This window comes from Charadrius vociferus, unplaced genomic scaffold (genome assembly GCF_000708025.1).
Source record: "Charadrius vociferus isolate BGI_N301 unplaced genomic scaffold, ASM70802v2 scaffold361, whole genome shotgun sequence".
In the NCBI taxonomy this organism is placed as follows: domain Eukaryota; kingdom Metazoa; phylum Chordata; class Aves; order Charadriiformes; family Charadriidae; genus Charadrius; species Charadrius vociferus.
In genome coordinates, this window is record NW_009646657.1 from 474,150 (window position 1) to 493,478 (window position 19,329).

At 41.6% G+C, this 19,329-nt stretch overlaps 1 protein-coding gene across 1 annotated transcript in view; it reads left to right on the plus strand.

Moving 5' to 3' along the window:
• HDAC4 (histone deacetylase 4) overlaps nt 1–19,329 on the plus strand; it is a 164,056-nt gene that overhangs the window by 43,070 nt on the left and 101,657 nt on the right. The window contains 2 exon segments of the mRNA XM_009889067.1: nt 11,328–11,478; nt 15,748–15,868. Coding sequence (XP_009887369.1) covers nt 11,328–11,478; nt 15,748–15,868 — 272 coding nt within the window.

Consider the following 19,329-nt stretch of genomic DNA (forward strand, 5'->3'; position numbering starts at 1 on the left):
ATAACGAGAAAACGCTGACATGTTTAGGGAAAATAAGCCGAGCCTTATGAAGACTTCACACCATATGGAAATAGAGAAAACTGTCTTTCACAACTACAGCACAGCTTTGCAGTTTGCTGAGGCTTGACATCTGAAAGCAGCGCGGGAAAGGAAGTTGGAGCTAGTGAGCAGCAGAGGCTTCTGCCGGCTGGCTGGAGGCAGAGGCGATGGCTCCTCTCTACTGTTGCCACTTACCTTCAGTGTGATGGATTTTCCACTCAGGCGTGGCTTGCCAGATGTGTAACAATATTTATAGCCTTCAAATCTGCCTTCCTAAACAAAAACAAGGATGGAATAAGGAGCCTGGCGCCTGGGCCGTTGCCGGTGAGATGGTGGAAAGCCTCTCTTCAGGTCCCAGTGTGAGCTTTGCTTGACCTTTGATTGCGAAGGAATCGGCAGTGAATTTTTTCCTTTGTGAGTCACTCATTCCCAGCCAAGATCAGCTGGAAGTTACCAAAAGCTTTTCCATTTGCCTTCTGGTCAAGGGCCAGAGTGAGATGATTGAAGAGGGGCAGGATTTGCACTTTGGCAGGGTGAGAGGCACCTGGGGCGGTGAGAGCTCATCAGAGAAGCAAAGGACGTGGTGGGTAATGTGGTTAATCTCTTCCGTCCTTGCGCTGCCCGAGCTCAGAGCAGGGCTCTTCCCAGCTCTGGCTGTTTTATAGCTAAAGCCGGAAACTTATTCAGGATGCTGACGCACGTCAATGTTAGCACATGACAGCAGACAGCAGAAGGGTCCTGATGGTGATGGGATAGCAACACAGGCAAGCAACTGAGCCTCGCAGCTCCTCATGGACCTGAAATCCAAACCTGGAGGCATGCAATGCTATTACTGGTTTTCCCGTCATCTGAGAAAGAGTATTTGTGTGCATCAGTAGCAGAGGGAGTGCTAGTCTGTACGTATGACACATACAGGATGGTCAGAGAAGTCATGGGTTTGCATATAAGCAGCAACAACAAAGGGAGCTTTGTAACATGTTCACCAAGGAGTGATTCTGAAACTGTTTTCTTTCTATTAACACAGCCATTTCCTACGTTTAACAGTATGCTATGCTGCTTAATGGCTTTATGCCAATAAATAAAAATACATGGAATGTTTTCAGACATTGGCTGTATACATATATATATAGCAGTGTTGAGATAAAGCCTGAAGAGATGGTTTTGTTATTTTTTGCTGGATTCAAATGACATTTTTTCATCAGTGTCGCTTCTGAGCACTGATTGAGAGGTGTTAGGCCCTTGTTCGGAGACGTGGGGTGAAACTCTGGCCATTCCTTATTTTTGTTTTGGAGACTAAAAGTCTTTCAGGGAATCTTGTGGACAGATTTTGCAACGCTGTAAGGAAAATGTAATTTTGGGTGTCATGTTGATGCTCTTGGAATGGTGGGTTTACTTGCAGAATAGCTTATTGGGCACAAATCACATTGTCTTGTAGTGTGGCTGCTTTCCATGTAAGCCCTGATAGTGCCTTCAGCCCCTTTTTGGTGGCCTCTCTGTGTTGATTCCTACATAACAGGAAAAAATGAGCTTGTTTCAAATCTCCTGGTTGGGTTGGTGTCATCTTCTGTCTGGCAGATGTGCTGGGTGGCACCTTCCCCCGCTGAAGGTGGCGTCTTGGTTCCTGCAAAGCATACCGCTTTCCCCCTATGTCCTCTCTGTGTTGGACTCTGGAAGGGACAAACTTCCCTTTTACCTGCCTATGCCTCGACTCCCATTGTTGAGCATGTCTACTCTGTGGTTCTTGCCTGCAGCAGCCAGTGTGGAAGGACTCCCTCTGCTCAGTTTTGTGCCTCTCTTCTGCAAAGTGCCTGCTCCTCACAGCCTGCATCGTTTTCAAGAGAAACTTAAAAAGCCCAGAGATACCAGGTGTCCTCCTCTGTCTGTATTCTGACATGGTAGGATTATTCATCTTAGAAAACTGCAGCTGCGTACAGTTGGTGGTAAAGAAACAGACTGAACATTTTGTGCCTTGTTACTACTTGAATGCATTGTACTGTGCTCTCTTGCTATTTCTAGATGGCTTCCTGTTCTTTTTCAGTGACCTTGCCTCGTTTTTCTGGTACACAGAGCTGACTCCAAGACTTAGACCTGGATCCTGCAGAACTTAACTTCTGATGGAAGTAACCCTGGGGAAAGCTTTTGCAAGATCAGAGTGTTTGCTCTCTTTGAAGGCTGGGGGGTGACTTTCCTCATGCTCAAAGTCAAGATCTTTTCAAAGATCAATGAGGACAAATCTGCACACAGAGGGGTGGGTAGTGTCAACAAATTAATACAGCAGCTTGGACACCTGCAAGCCCCATCTCACAATTGAAGAAGTTGTCATGCAGCAGACTGGGTTAGTTTGGGCATGTTCCTACCTAGCACTGGTGGTTTCTGGACTGAAGCTGGATTGCTCAACCAGGAAGGTTGTCTCCACTGATCCTTATAGAGCTACTTTAAAACTGGTAAAAGAAACACGTTTCCTTTTGGCTGCTTCTGAGATGGGCCACGGATTGTTGGATGGAAGGAGCAGAATGAGAACTCCAGATTTTCCCGGGTGTGGGATGCATAAACCAGTGTTTGCAATGCAAAAGAACTCAGGCAAAAGTGAAGTCACAGATCTCACTGCAGTCAGTGGACGCAGTGGCTTTCATCCTGTGAATCCTTGTACCGGTGTCCATGAAGTCTGCTGGTAACAGCCAGCCTTGTCCTCCTTGCACCATTACTCAGGTGTGTTGGTTTCGGGTTCACAGCTTTCCAGTAGAATATGGAGATCTTCTGACCCCTCAGTGTTGGGAGATGAAAAGCCTCTTGCCCCCTGAGCTTGGCAGCTCCACGTTCTTTTGGTGAAGCCAAAGAAGAAGCAATAACCCAGTGCATTTTCTTGTTACTTAATCTCCTGAAGTTAGACTTAAATGGGGCTAACTTTTGGGCGTTCTGAAGGCTGAATGTCTGACATAAATGGCAGAGATCACTGGCTGACAAACAGATACAGGATCTTTTCTTTTGGTAGTACATGCTCACTTTTTCTGTGGAGTCCAAACAGCTTTTGAAGTGGTCAAACTTCTGTTCTTTCATCCTTTATGGTATGAGTTGTTCTCCCAGTAAAATGGGGGGGCACAATGATTTATTTTTCTTTAATGCTAGAAGCCTTATGATCTCCATTAAATTTGGAATTTCAAAATAAACAGCAGAAGGAGGAATATTTTGCAGTTCATACCTCTGACTTTTCAACTCCAATTATATCTTAACTAATTAAAATAAATTGGAAGTAGTCAAAGAGAACACATAGAGAATCAGGGCATGGGTAAAGAAATACCCAAGTAAATCTTGCTGTTATACCAGGAATATTGACCTGTTACTGTACGCCATCACTGATAAATTAACATTCATAAACTCATCAAGTGCTGTTGCTGCATATGGTCTCTTAACAAAATTCAGCTGTTGTATGGAAGAAAGAGGTTGTTGCATTTAAAACGTAAATCATGTTGTGAATAAGTTCACTCATGTACACGCAATACAATGTTGTTGAATTAATCTCCATGTTTAAGTTTCCTGTTTAAGTAGTGGTGGTGTGTAAAAATGATAAATACTGTATTTATATAGCATAAATACAATACCTTTAAAAACAATGCTTCTGCTGTGCTTGCACAAGCATCAGATGCTGTTGAACGTTCATTTTTCAGCATGCAGCCTTATTCCAGGGCACCGCAGGTGCTGGGGTTGTCACTGCCTCACGTCAGATGAAGAGCAGCACTTTGTAGTCCGTTTCACTGCTGTGTCCACCCTCCATCAAATGGAGCTGAACCCAAAGTCACACATGAACGGCAGCTGATGCTGTGTGTCAGCAGCCACACTGCCAGCAGTGGTACTCTGTCATTGCTGCTTTCCACCCACCCACCCACCTTTTTTTCCTTGGTTTTTTTTTTCAGAAGCCTGGCAGGAACACTCTGAGGTCTCCCATCCCTGCCAGCTTTCTGGTTTGGTTGCTGTTCCTTCACACAGGTGATTGGGATTGGTGGATCAGTGGATACAGCCACACTCCTTTTTTGTATTCATATTTCCTTCTTTGAAATGATCAAAACCCAGTGGTGGCTTCTCTAGCTGCTCCCATTACAAGAACTCTTTGTCCTGTATCTCCATTCCTGATACTGATTTTAGCATAGCTTTCCCACTCCAGCTCCTTCACTCCCTCTACCCTGAAACAGTTCACAGAGGACATAACTGGTCCTCTGAGAACTGAGGTCTGATCACTTACAGCATGATAAAATATCATTTAGCATTAAACATCTGAGGCTTCTTCCTTTCAGGACAGTTTATATGGTTCTTTGATTTACAGAGATTCCTTATTGCCATTCGTGGTCAGATGAATGTTCCCTGCTCCTGGTGCAAGGTGTATGGATTTGTCCTCCCTTTCAGTAATAACCATGTAAGGCTCAGCAGAGGCAAATGCAAAGGCATTTTCCTTACCTTTAGAGGGGAAAATGGGAGAAGGAACTGAATGTGCTGGATTGAGCTTGCTGCTTTCTAGAAAGGCTCTCAGATACTCTGCTTCTGGAGAAAGGGTAAAAACTAGACTGGAGTGGCAGTCAGGAAGCAAAAGGCACATACAAATGAATTCCTAGCACTATACCTTTGCAGATATTCAGGGCTTAGAGGGGTGAAGCTGCAGTGCAAGCTTTCAGCCTTTTGTGAGAGGTGAGCAGTAATCGTGTGGAAGGGAAAAGAGGATACAAAATTATATATCTATATATAAGCGGAGAAACTAATAACATGGGATCTTTTGACCTAGAGCTGGTGATCAGGGAACATAACCATCGTTCCCTTTCCCGGAGACATTTAAGCCTCATAAACTTGAACACCAGACATTCTCAGTACGATATGTCTAACCAAGATTAGTCTCTTGCCCAGGAAGCTGTCAGCTGGGAAGGATTGTTTCCCTGTGTAGCAAAGAGATGCTGGCCACGGGAACTTCTGGCACGGGACTGCCTGCTGTCAGCCTGCCTGATAACTGGAAGGGGGCACGCTGAATATACGTTCAGCTGCTGATGTGTCCAAGAAAAGAGATGACAGACATTCATTCTGAGCTGTGCTTTCAGATTTTTGTGTCTTGGCTTCTGCTGAAAACCACAACATTTTCCCCCCTGCCTCCATCTCCCAGTACAACCGATTAATTCTGACTAGCCTCCAGTGCTCCAGGAGATATCTGCTGTACCGCCTGGAATGAAAACATGCTGTGACAGAGCCAAGAGAGCGAATCCTGAAACTGGAGCCACAGCCTGAGACTTCAGTAAACAGGATGGGGAGAACATGAAGCAGAGAGTCCAGCCAAAGGAATGGCCAGCATTGAGATTGCTCTAAAATAACCCAGTACAACAGTTCTCCCAGAAATCTGTCAAAATCTGTGCCTTTCCTTCCACCTATATCCTCATGATTTTTCAGGGGGTGCTTTGATATGTATGTGTCTTGGAGAATTCTTTCTTGATCATCACCTACGCTTTTCCTTTTTTTTTTTTTTTTTTCCTCTCCAATCTCAGCTCCAGATCCTTTTGAATACCTGATTTAACCCCCAAAACTGTAGAATTTTATCAAAGCAGGTGGCAGGTGATTTGCCTTAAAAACACTATTTGCACCAAAACCTCAGCCTTGCTGCCTGCTAGGTGAGAGGACAGTTACGTGAAGCTTCTGAAACGCGTAATGAGTCATGCCTTTACTCAGCGTTTCAGCGTTTAAGAGTACAAGTTCAGGGGGTGCTGAGAAGATCTGCTTGGTTGTTTTTGGTTTTTTTTTTGTCTTGTCTAGAATGAAATTGTTGATTTTGAAGCTAGTATTTTACTTACATATCCTTGCAACTTCTTTGAAGCTGTCACCTCCATCAGAGGCCAACCTCTTGCTCAGGAGTGACAGACGAAGTAGTTTTACAAAGTCTCTGAGCTGGCCTGGAAGAAGTCCTCAACTGCAATCTTTTTTTATGACAGGCTGGACCATGCCAGCATGACCTTGGTCTGAGATGGAAAACACGTGTATGTGCAAGGAGGAATGCTGACCTACAAATGGAGGGTCAGGCTACCTTTCATCCGTGCTTCTTCTTAACCTAGCTGCCTTGTGCTGGAAGGAAGTAGGAATTGCTACAGATACGAAGAGCAGCAGAAGTGCTTTGGGTGATGTCTTACCATGCTGGAGCACCTTCAGTAGGTGATCTCAGGCATAGATTGCGATGCAAGTTAGGAATTGGACACAACACTAGGCTGCTTTGGATCACAGGAAACATTTATCAGCAATAAGTACCCACCTGTTGTTCACCTAGTCTTGCATGTGCGATTATCTGCATGGTAAGGGTGAGCTGTCTATATATAGATAGTTTTATGCTGTCTTCCGCTAATTGCGTTAAGCTATTCCAAATATATATTATAAAAACCTAGGAGGCATAGTCTAAGCTTCAAAAACTCTCCTGCTTTGCAGATTTTAATCAGTTTTACTGCAGCGTGTGAAGTAAATGACAGAAGCACCTTTAAAACTACAGTTGTATGGGAAGAGAGAAGCAGAGGAGCGTGGGCAGAGAGAAGTGCCTGGCTTTTGGGGGAAGAATAAAGTCGTGTCTGCAAGGTACTGGGATGCAGGAAGGATCTGCATTATTGTTACTCATCTAGCAAATCAAGGGGTGGCTATGCAAGTCTTAATGTGACATGTCTCCATGAAATATGTCCTTGTTCTCTCTGGTCAGTGGGATCCTTGCTGTCAGCAGCACACACTTCCTGGCGGGGCACAGGCTGACTTCTGGGCTGAGTCTGCTGGAAGATTTCGGAGTGCTACCTTTCCACTTCTGTTGTAATGACTAAAGGAAACCGTTTTAGCTCCACTTGCATAAGAAGAGGTTTCTTTCTTCAGTGGGAGTTGACAGTGGGCTTACTGATAAGGTGTCAGTCCCCGTTCGCTTGCTTGAGAACTGAAGACAATTGAGGAATGTGATGGCAAAATCCGCTGCACCGATGAGTCCTCATGGCTAACTGACAGTTGATAATTACCTGGAAATGCTCTACATTCTCCTTATTACATTTATTAATATTAATGTATGCTAAAGGAGCACTAGCAACGCTAACTACAGGTACAGTTGAACATTTGTGCAGTTTTCATAAATAGTGGAAGCAGTGACATTAAACATATCCAGGAATCCCCATATTTACAAATATTTATTTTGGCAAGAGCACCTAATTCAGATGATCCTAGTTGCACTCCCTAATACAGTGTGCGTGTTTGTCACACAGCATGGTCCTCAAATTGATAGTCGAATTAGTCTGAATGCAAGGGATTTCCTTTGGCATATCACTTTGTATTTCTCAAATACTTGAATTTCATTACAGTTGGGGAAAAAACACACTGCTCTAGCAACACACAATTAACACACGAGTGTTGTGGAGTCGGCATTGATTCATTTGCCAGCACAAGAGATGTAATGTATTATGTGGTACGTGAGCGCGATTTCGCTTGGTAATTAATAATCTTTGTAAGAGTCACCTAAAGTGTCTCTTGGTATGCCGTGAATTGCAGTTTAAGGAATGCTTATGAATTCCTAACTCAGGCACTTTCCAAAAGACCCAAGTGTGGGAAATTGCACGCCGCTCAAATGCAGCTCTGAAACATTTTGACTTTAGACATCAGTAGGCTTTTTTTTTTTCCCCCACTGAGATAGTCAAGGGAAGGTTAAGTGTCAAACCAAGCCCAACACGTGTGGGTATTATCTTCACAGATGTTTAGTGCTTACTGCAGGAAGGGGGGTAAGACCATGCTGCAGTTGGCCGCACATGGGTCTGAATGCTTGCTACCTGTTAAAATTTGCCTTGATTGCTTTAACTGAAGCAGAAGTTTATATTTTTCTGAAGTTAGTTTATTTTGTACACAGGACGGCTTTTCATATGTTATCAGATTTACTGCTTCTCCTGTTAGTCGGTGGTGGGTTCTCTTGCTGCTTATGGGTCTTTTTTCACAAAGCATCAGCAGAAAACCCCATTTTCAAATAAGAAAATTAAATTGTAAACCCCGAAAAATATACAATTGGGGAACAGTCTAGCATTAAGCAAGTTTTAAAGCTTATGGTTTTAAAGATAAGAAGGGTCTTTTTGTGCAGAAAACTGTGATTTAATGTGATGGTTAGATTCTCTCTGCCTCTGTTCTAACAAGATGGGTATTGTAGCAGTAAGGACGAGCGATGCAAGCTTCACCTTGGGTCAGCACCCCAGATCCTTATCTGAGGTCCTTGCAGTGGTTGTGCAGCGGGATCGCCTCAGCTGGTAAAGGCACTTCATCGCCAGCACCTCTGTGTTTTGCTAAGCCTGCACCATGTATTTCATGACAACTACTATCTATATGTTTTGTTTTCAGCCCTAAATGTGGAGAGATATTCATGCGATAAGAAGACATCGCAGTGCAGACAGACCACCCGGATGGGTTTTCTTTAGTCATTTTCTGAGGCAACAGCAGACACCAACACAGTGATTTCTTTTCACTTTTCATGGGTACGATTGGAGAGGTTGCTTCATTTATTTTTTATTTTATTTTTATTTTTTCAACTTTGAAAAGATTTGAAAACTATATTAGGGATAGGCTTTGTGGAAACTGGGGTCAAAATCAGGAGAAACAATACATCTCTAATGAAACTTCTATAAGCCATCCAGATACAAATTGGTCTTTTCATTTACATTTCACTACAGATGTCAATGAAAGCACAGTTCCTTCTAAAGCATCCTAATGTATGTAAACCATTGCAGGAAGCATAGCATGCAAAGCCTAGGAGACTGCAGATGGAGAGAAAAGGCTCCTGATTTCATAAAAATAACAAAACCTGTTTTAACATATTGTGCATTAAATATTGTTCATTTGCATACTTTCTATGGCTAGGTTATAAAAGCCCACCATGTGGTGGACTTGTTGGAAGTCTGAAAAGATACTCTTTCTCCAAATGGAGATGTGTTAGTGGAAGCTGCTGCTTAATTATAAAACAAAAATAACTAGTTTTTTCTAGGGTTTTTTGTTTTTTACTTTTGCAGGTTTTTAGAGTCTGGGTATTTTGTTGTTTACATAAAATTCAATAGAATTAGGAAGGAAAACATAGGTGCAATCACTGCAATTTCTGCTAACTGGGGTTTGGTGTTTTACAACAGTCTGCCTGCTTGGAATCAGCAGCAGCAGGGACTCCTCCATCAAGAGTTTCCAGCAGATAGCCAGGCAGATTGTAAAGTACCTCTTGTATCTTTATATAGAATTGTATAATTTTATGTGTATTGTATATAGTGTATTCGCGGCTGAAACATTGGATAGTACAAATATACAATACCACTGATTAAAATCAGAAATTGCTGTCAAAATCCTAAATAGAAAAATGTATAAAAGGAGAAGGAAAATTGGTGTACGTGGGATGGGAGTCTTGTGTACACACATACTGTCAGGGTTTGGAGAAGGATGGACTGAGACATGTTCTTGGAGGGAGCAGGTTCCCTGTCGTAATAGCTATGGCTTGGCTTGATCCCTTTCCACGTACAGGATTTCGTAAACCTGGAGCAGTGGGTGGTATCTGAGCACAGGCATCCATTAAGTCCAGCCTTGGAGAAGTGTCATCTATCACCAGAGCGGTAAGGGTTTTAATGGTTAAGGTTGCCAGCTTAAAATTGATCTGCAGGTTTATAAGGTGCCAATGTAAAGAGCACGGGGTGGGCATAAGGCTATTGGGGTAGTGTGGAGCTGGTGTGCTCCCACGTTCAGAGAAGTAGTCAGAGCAGCCCAAATAGTTAGCTTTAGCGTGTATCTTGCTGGAGAGAATGTAAATGAAATTGGGAGGTGTTAAACCTTTCTTTTAACAAAAAGCAATTTTCTGTGGAACTTGAGGGAGAAGTCCTGCGCCAGGGGAATTGCCTTTTGCAAGCCCCATGGAGATCCATTCACACCTAGCCAAGCTACAAGCTGCTGAGACTTGTTTGTGGTTTGCTTTTCCACAGCCCGGCTTGCTCCTGGCTGACTGTCAAGATGCAGGGTGCTCTCTCAGCACTGGCAGGTACTGCCCCAGGGCCTGGCAGGTCAAACTGTTGCCTCCAATCCCTGGGGGAATCTCCCCTGGACCCAAAAAGGATGCTCTGGGCTGGGGATATCCACCTCAAATTTTCCAGGAGGTTGGTTTGTCCACGCACATCTTCCAGGTGCTGGGATTTGGAGACCCAAGGGGTCACAGTGCATAGTGGATGGGGGCAGGAGCCTTTGGTGCTTCAAGTCTTCAACATCTCATTGTTTGAAAGCTTTGCAAATCTTGACCTTAATTAGGCAGCTTGTCTCTAACATCTTCCTGTGAATGTGTGTGAGTTAAGGCGGCTGGGGTGAATCCTTCCTTGAGAGATTATTGCATATTTTCCTATAATGAATTAATTCTTTTATAATTGGGCTCAGAAATGGGTGGTGATCATGTCCATAAGGGAGCTAGTGCTTTTGCATTGAGCTTGGGGTGTGAGGTTTGCACAGCAGATGGGAAGGACCAGCATTTGATGAAGTTAAAAAGATACAGTTGTCACAGTCCATGGGAACTCTTGTATATACAGAGAGAGAGAGAGAAGGACTTTTGGAGAAACCAGAGTGTAGAGTCGTATAATTAAAGGCTTCTTCCAAAAAGCATATGCGCAAGGGAACTGACCTGGTCTTGTGAAGCCCGCGTTGATGATGGCGTATTTTGCTGCGAGTACCTTTACTTGGTGAGCTCAACAATATTCCCTCAGCTCAGGTTTTGTACATGGTAAACATGTGAGTATCCATAATTAAGGTGTCCTAGTAGGGGTTTTACTTAAAACAGACAACAGAGAAAATAAAGGTCTACCTGGAGTAGTGGTTTGCAGTGGCTGAGCGCAGGATCCGGGCACCAGACACTGGCTGGGCAGTGGTGGCAGCAGACAGCTTATGGACCAGCAGTGGGGACCCAGCCACACCCTTTGGCAGTGGCGAAGTGATCAGGGAAACACCGGTTTGGGCAGACGCTTTTTGTCACTTTCTCAAATTAGGTGCTTTTTGGACAGGGTACTTGTGCTTGTAAACAGACCATGCCCTGAAGCCTGGAGCATATAGTACCTATGGTTTAGCATAAGCGCTTTACTTAACTAGAAATGGGGCTACATGAAGTGAGTCGTGGTGCAGGAGCCTCTAGATGAGGAAAATACCATTTGTCCTGTTTCTATGAATTAAGCAACGTTGTTGTCACCTGGTAGCAGCTTCTGGTTTCGTTCTGGGAATTCTGACAGTGTTAATTTGCTCTTTTTCCCCTCGTCCCTTCTCCGCAGCAGCAGCAAGAGATGCTGGCCATGAAGCATCAGCAGGAGCTGTTGGAGCACCAGAGGAAGTTGGAGCAGCACCGACAGGAGCAGGAGCTGGAGAAGCAGCACCGAGAGCAAAAACTTCAGCAGCTAAAAAACAAAGAGAAAGGAAAAGAGAGTAAGTAGCAAAAGCTGACTTGTTTCAGTGATGACAGGTAGAGCAGATGAATGGAAACCATAAAGCAGCTTTATAAAGCTGGAGAAACCTTCATGATAGCCTCTCTACAGAGCTCAGCTGCACGGGAAGCTTATGTAACCTGTTAGGCGGTATTGATGGTGAGAGGGAAATGTATTTCTATGCTTTATCTTCATTTTTGTCTTACTAAATGCCATTTTAGCGTTTTTCAGAAGGAAGCATATCATCTCTTTACTTGATTTAACATTTTTTTCAAATATTTTTGGCAGCATTCCCAATGGAGGCAGAATATTAAGCACATAAAATACACCAGATGCACACTGCATTTCTCTTTCTTTTACTTTTCTTAATTTCACTCTTTTAAGATGTAGGCGAGTTCTCAGTTCTCAGCTTTAAAGTGTTTTCATTTAGAAAGTACTTCTTTCATGAGGTTACAGATTGTGGTTGGCTTTCCCACGTGTCATTATGCACTTCACGAGATTCAGTAGAATGATTATGGCCTCACAAATCCCCTTATCAAAGACACTTTAGTTGCTTGTTCGGTTTTCTTTTAGAAGTGAATGGGAGGAAAAATACCTCACCAAGTTGTACTATCAACTCATTAGGTCTTCATTTCAAATGAAATAAAGAAGCCTGTGATGGGAAAAGTGGAGAGGGCTGAAGGGTACCAGGAGATGGGGTGCTGCCTGGGGACCAGGAACAAGATAAAGCTCCAGGAAGAGTTTTTCTAGCAGGGAAGAACTGGGGCCTAGGAGACTAAAAAAATAAATATCTGAAAGTTGAATTCCCCACTCCCTGCATGTGTATCTTGCAACAGCAGACTTTAAGCTGCAGCCAAAATGAGGGACCTAACCCAGTATCTTCACAAAGCAGTTCATAGGAGGTTCGATGTGTCTGTGTGTGTTTGGTTTGGGTTTTGTTCATTTAAAATACTAGAAAGACGAAAGGACCAGAGTCTACTTCAAAGAAGCAGTTTAACATTCAGGGGTGAAAAAAGGTGATGATAATGCAGGTTTGCTAGTCTGGTGCCCAGCCAGCTGCTGTGTGCGGTACTTTCTGTTGTCCTCCGGCTGCTTTGTGTTATTTTCCAAAATAAAGGCAGTCGGTTTGAACTGCATGAAAGCTACAAGCATTTCCACTTCACCCTGCTGTTCTCATCAACTGTTGACGTATCAATGTTTTGCCGGGTCTCTGCAAATTGATATCTGGCTAGTCTCATTAAAGAAATTTGCAGATAAATAAAAAAGGCTGAATGTCTGTAGAATGGCAAAAGCATTGAAGCCCCTTTTGGATGAAACACATAGGTGTAGAAGGAAGAACAGAATTTGGGGATGTCAAGTTGAAGATCCTGTTCCCATGGCTACAGTTTTATTTTTAAATTACTTTTATTTAAGTACTATGGTGTAAAATCGTTATAGCACCTCAGCTCTTAAGAATACTTAAGTTATTTTTCTCACATCAGAAAATTTTGCTTAGCATAACACAGCTAAATTGTCCTGATCTGAAATATGAAGAGTGTGTAGTAGGTGTAGAGTATAGTTTATTCTCCCTCCTTCCTCCATCATTGTAAGCCAAAATCACAAATCAGTTTAGATTAACATAACATCAGCTCCTTGTGTTCTCATCTTGAGAGCCTTAACCTGTTCCTTGTGAACACGTCATGATATCTACTACCATAAAGCTTTTGTTCAAAAGCATGACTTCCACAAAAGGAATGAAAATGTATATGAAAGTAAAGGTGTTTTTTGCGCAGGATAATGAGCGATAGTTGGTTGCCCTGTCTTTCCACTATCAGAATTGAACCTAGAACTAGTCCTATGCATTGGTGTTTCCAGACAGGCATAGTCTGTCTTCCTCCTTCTGGGCATGGACAATTCAGTCCCTTGCTGCTTGGGCAGCCATGGACTGTAGCTTGTCTTGCACTTCCTCCTACAATTTGGCCAACTGTGATCAGCCCACACTATCATTCAGGGCTTTCTCCTGTTAATTTCCATTTGTTCTACTCCCCTGCTCTTGCACTGTGCAACCTCCCCCTTCCTGTAGAAGCTTGGTCCTGCTTCTGCCCTCCCTTATTCTCTTCCCACTACCTCTACCTTTTCCCATATTCAGATACTATTTGATCCTGGGACAATATGTAACTTGTTTTTGCCTCTGCAGTAGTAACCTGTCTCAGTCTTTTGGCCCTTTAGAGCCATCCTGTCTGCAGTACTTTGCTCGTATCTCCTGTTTGCAGTCTTTATCAGTTGATCTGCTCGTTGCTCCCTGCTCCTTTTAGACACTCTAGCCCTCTGAAATGAATGGGCCAGCTTGTGTGTTTGATAGTTTGGTGTTCCCCACCATGCACAGCTGCTCCCCCAGGCAGGGCTGCTGCTCGAGCTTTTGGTCTCTGGTTTCTTCTCTCTTGTCCTCCTTTTATTCTGCTGTGCTGTTCACTTCTTTTGGGATTGTGTCTTGCTTCCTGTGTATACTTATTTGGTACATATGGGCTTTTGATGTCTGACTTCTGCTCTTGTCCTTTTTGCTTATACCCCTGCACGGTGTATACTATCGTGTATATGCGTATATGACAGGCTGTCCCTTTGGAGTCCTCTTTAACATCTTTACTGGATGTTGCACAGTGCTTCTGTCTGTAACAATGTGACTGGGTCCAAAATGGCCCAGTATAATATACTAAAGGGGAGTCAGAGTGTTTGTGGGTTTTTTTACCTTCTGATCTTTCAACTTGAGGGTGAAGAGCTGAGTAATGGTGAGAAAGTCTTGAATGACAGCTTGGTCCATGGCTCCAGCATTGCCCATGGAAGGAGAAGCCTACATGTTTTTATCTTGTTAAGCATATATGGAGCCTTTAGGCTTCTAATTAAGGAGGAATACATGCCAGGGGAGCTTTTGTAAACCTCAGGCTCCAAAAATGTTTAGCTTCAAGTCTTCTAAATAATGTCAGATTTATCCAAAACTGACAGAATACAGCCGTGTTTGATTGTTTTAAAGATGCTAATAGATAAAAGATGACACTTCTTGGAGAGAGAAGGCCTTTATGCATGAATTTGTCACCTATTTTGGTCTAGCCATGTGGCTTGCTATGCTCATATAAATTTATCTCCACTTCCTCTGTTGAACTTCCTTTTGGGGTACATACCAAACCTACATTTGTAGAGCTTGTGAGAAAGCAGGGCTCCAAGAAAAGTGAATTTTCAAGCTTTTCAATGTGACTTCAGTGGTTGAACAGTATTACATTTTCAGGCAGTGCTTTCTAGAAATATTGCAGTTTTCTTATCTGGTAGAGGTACAAAAAATTGTTTCCCCAGTCTCTCAAATGTCATTGTTGAGTAGGATCCAGGAAAAAAAAGATGACCCTGTTGTATTTTAAGTTTTTATTCCCAGTAGTGCAGACAGTTTTCCTGGCCCTTTCATTTTCTTGTAGCCCAGGTATTTTCCTTTGGAATTCTTTCTTTACGCCCGTGGTATAGATGAACCATCATTTTCCACATGTTCTGCTTACCAAATTATCCATGCATTACTCCGTCAGGAGCACTGCCTGTGAATCTGTTCTGTCAATTGAATGATAATTTTAATCCCTCATTGCTGTAAAACAGACTGGTCTCTATTGTGGAGGAAATAATGATTAGAAATTACACAGTTGACATTTTAACTTTATGCTACAAAATTACTGACTTTCTTCTTCAAACGTTAGATTTTCTATTTGAAGAAATAGATTGCACACTTGTAAATGAATTGGAATGTTATGTAGGTCTTACTGTACACAGATACTTTTCAACAAAGAGGTCCCTATTTACAAGAGTTTTCAAGACAAAATCTACATATGAGACATTTGTCTCATTCCCCTTCTGCTCGCAGATGTGACATTTAAAAAATTGAATATACTACAAGACCCTTTTTCTTAAATACCTTTGATTAAAAGAAAGCTGGAATACCTAGTAAAAGTGCTTTATTCTAAGTATACTTTTATGCAAGTGTAAAAACCTTTTTCAGAAATCTTTTATAGTGAAATGATAAATCTCTGATTAGATCTCTGTTTTCAAACATATGTGATTATATGCAAAGCTGAAGGAGAGAGGGGAAAAAAAAAAAAGGAGAGCTCCTTACTGGAGGCGCTTTGTTCTTTTCTCTTTGAAAGAAAAGTTCTTTTTTTGGACTGGAAATCAAAGATTTAATTCTGAATCTTTTTAGAAATTTAAGTTCTTTAAAGTATGTGAATTGATTAAATAACCTTTTCTATTTCTGACATTTCAGGTGCAGTGGCAAGCACAGAAGTAAAGATGAAATTACAAGAATTTGTCCTAAATAAGAAGAAGGCATTGGCACACCGGAATCTCAACCACTGTATATCCAGTGATCCTCGCTTCTGGTATGGGTAAGTGGTACTGGGCTTATCTTTATGATTCAGCCGGTGCCACCTTTTTTCACAGTTGCTGGAGATGTGGAGAATAGACCTGATAAATTTACTGATGAACCAGAACAATAATAGAACCAGGGTTTGACTTTGCTGTACATTACCAAAGTGCATTTTTCATAGGGTTTCAGTGTGAATAATTTTCATCTCTTCCGTGACAGTCACAGGATTTTTGTGAGTAGAGGTCTTTGCTGTCATCTTTAATCCATGATTATTCAAACTTGCAAGTTCTACCATCAAGATCAACCTTTATAAGTTCTCTAGCTTTTCACCCAGGATTTTGTCCTGCCAGGTGTTATAAAACTTGAACTTTAGTAAAATGGGGAAGAAATTACTGTTCATGTTTAGTGAATTGCAAGTCAGGATAATTGCAGTAGTGTTAAATTTTTAAAGCCTTTAATGCTTACTGCTCATCTTAATCTCTCAAAGTTGGAAGTTTTCTTTATGTGGCTCTTCTCTGTAAACTGCTGGAAACATCAAGTGCGTCCTGTCTGCACTTCTAATCACAATTGCCTCAACATCTACATTTTTCCACTGAAAATTTTCAACTGTTCAAGGACACCCAAATGTCATGTGGGGCGAGAATATAACAGCTGATGTTATAATGGCACGGGAGCAAAGAGTGACTTCTTTGATTAGTTCAAATGCACCAAATAACAATATAAACTATGGCATTATTATTAACAAGGCACAAGTTTCAGTTCCAGAAATTCACTTCTTCATTGTATAAAAGAAAATTGGAAATGATTTGAAAACTTCTGCTATTATAACATTGGGAATATCTTGTGAAATTTGTGTTCAAGCTGAATGTCTGACAATATTTTAAGTCTTAAGAAGTTAACATGTATACAGAGATGATGAGGTTATAGCCAGATGTTCCCAAATTGAAGAAACTAAGCTGAAATTAAACTTGAAAGATATCCCAGCTATGAGCCAGTAGAGAAATGCTGAAGTGTAGTTGGCAGAAAAATTCAAACATTATTCCAGTAGAGTGAGATTGAAGAGTTTTAATTCATCTCTGAAAATCTAATCTGAGACTTGGAAATTGTATGGTTGTGTCACTGTTTAAAATAGTGAAATGTTGTTAGTTTGTACAAAGATCATATTTAAGGCCCACTACGTCAGTATCAAGGATAGTAGAAGAAATAGGAGAAACTGAATTTCAATCAAGACAACATAAATAACTTCTTTAGATAACTGATTTTCCACTGTTCTTAATTGAGACTCACCAAGAAATTTGGGGATTTTATTAAAGGCAGTTGAAGACTCTCTGAGCCACTATGTTCTCCATTTTTTTCCAGTTAGTTAAAATGCCTGTTTATACAAAAGTGGTATAAAATCAATTAGAATTAAATAGTAGTAAATAAGTGCTTTCTTCCAAAAACCTTTGATCCTCTGGCCCTAGAGAAACCTGGCATCAAATGGCCGTCACTGGTGAATTTAGAAAAGAGAAAAATAAATTCAAGAGTGATCTGAATTCCTTATGTTTTGCACAGTTTTCAATTAACTGCTTTTTCACCAAGAATCCAGCATTCAGAGGTGAATCGAAGACCAGCGATCTGTAATATCCCTATATGTTACAGGGCCAAGGGTGATGCAGGAGGTTATTTAACCAATTCATGTTTAAGGTTTCACTATGTTTCCTGCTTTGTTTTAAGCTAATGCTGAGAACTTTCTGAGCACCAATATATTGTTTAGGTTTATTGTGATGTATGTTAATTGAAACATGCCTTTTCTGCGGTGCTTCAGGGATACCAAGAGGTAGAGACAACGTACAAACTGTTGCATAAGGGGCCATCCTTTTTCTTATGGATTTAACGGCTTGCCATCCCCTCATCTTCCCTCCATCTGTTTTGTGGTGGGGAGAGGATCAGTATTTTGTTTTCTAACATAAGACGTGAAGAGAGAAGAAAGAGCCTCCAAAGCCTCACAAATCTTTCTAAGGATCTGTCTCAGTGATAAGTTGCAGGCAGGCATGAGCTCATTCTGCTCAGCCTTTGAGGCCCTTCAGTTGCTGAGGCAGAAGTTGAATATTTTTCTCTTCCATTCTGTTTTAAAATATTTTTTTAAAAAGATAAAACCCTTCAGTTAATTACATATTAATATTTATTTGCATGGCATCTCATAGGTTACCAGTTCAGTTATAGAGATATTTATGTATGCACATATTTCTAATGAAGTTCAATTGGATGGTGGTTGGATTTAACACACGCAAACGAGGCCTGCAGAAGATAGACTTAATGCTCCTACTGTGAGCAGGCAAGTCAATTAAGTGGTAACAGATGCTGAAATAGTCTTTTAAATGACACATCTGCTTTTAAGCACTTCCTTTGGTCTTATTAAGGTTTGTGAATTCCTTTTTTTAAAAAAATTGAAAGCGTTAATTGGAGAAACCAGGTCTCCTGAGGCTATTGAACACCACAACAGTTCTACATCAATGGCTGTGACAAGAAATATGTTCCACTGATACGTGAGATAGCTGTGCTTCCCCTGGCCCTTTGGGCCAGGCTTCAGTTGTCCACTGAGATGCCCAGATGCTTTTGCCTTCAGTATCTTGTATCTGTTTGAACTTCATTCAACACTGTTGCTTGCTGGTGCAACATTGAGTGTTTATAGTCAGTAAATCTTTTCTAATTAATCGCTGATGTTAAAGGGCATTGTTGCATGCACACGTGTGGATCAACCCTTGAGATGAAAAGGGTGAACAGTTTTAGAGGTTTTGCAGAATACACTCATAGTCAAAAGGATCTACTAAACAAAAGAAAGGAACTTGGTAATGTTTCTTGGGGGCTTGCTCAGTCTTCAACTATGTGGTATTCAAGCCACTTTGTAAACTTTGTTTAATATATACAGCTCCACTGTATGTAATAGTAACTATGTAATAGTTTAAAATAGCTTTGTGGACTATAATTTTCAGATTACGTTGATGATAGGCAACAACAGAAGAAGGTCTCTTGAATTTCATTGTCAGACTGGCCCTCCTGTGGATTCTGAACCTGCTGGACTGCCCTGCTCCCAGGAGGTTTTGCTTTTCAAGATACTTAACATAAGTAAGAGTGGCTTAGCAGGAACACAGAGCGCATCAGGCTTAGCAAACAGGCCTATTATTTCCCTAGGAAGTTGTCAGAAATGCTCTTGGGAAGTAGCCACTCAATGTGGTAGCAGTCATGAAAGGGAGTTTAACTGAGTATTTGCATGGTAAGGAGGTAGAGAGATATAATTACACGCTAAATTATTCCAATGTACATAGGCGTCTGCAGTCTCTGTACACAAAACGTCCTAGCACAGATACATATGTTTGAATATAGATTCAGTTTACTTTGCGTGAATATGTTTGAAGTATCATGCATGCTTTGCTCTGCGCGTGGGTTTTTGAAGGACCTCAGAGCTCAAAGAACAGGGCATGTGTTATGTGAAGGTAT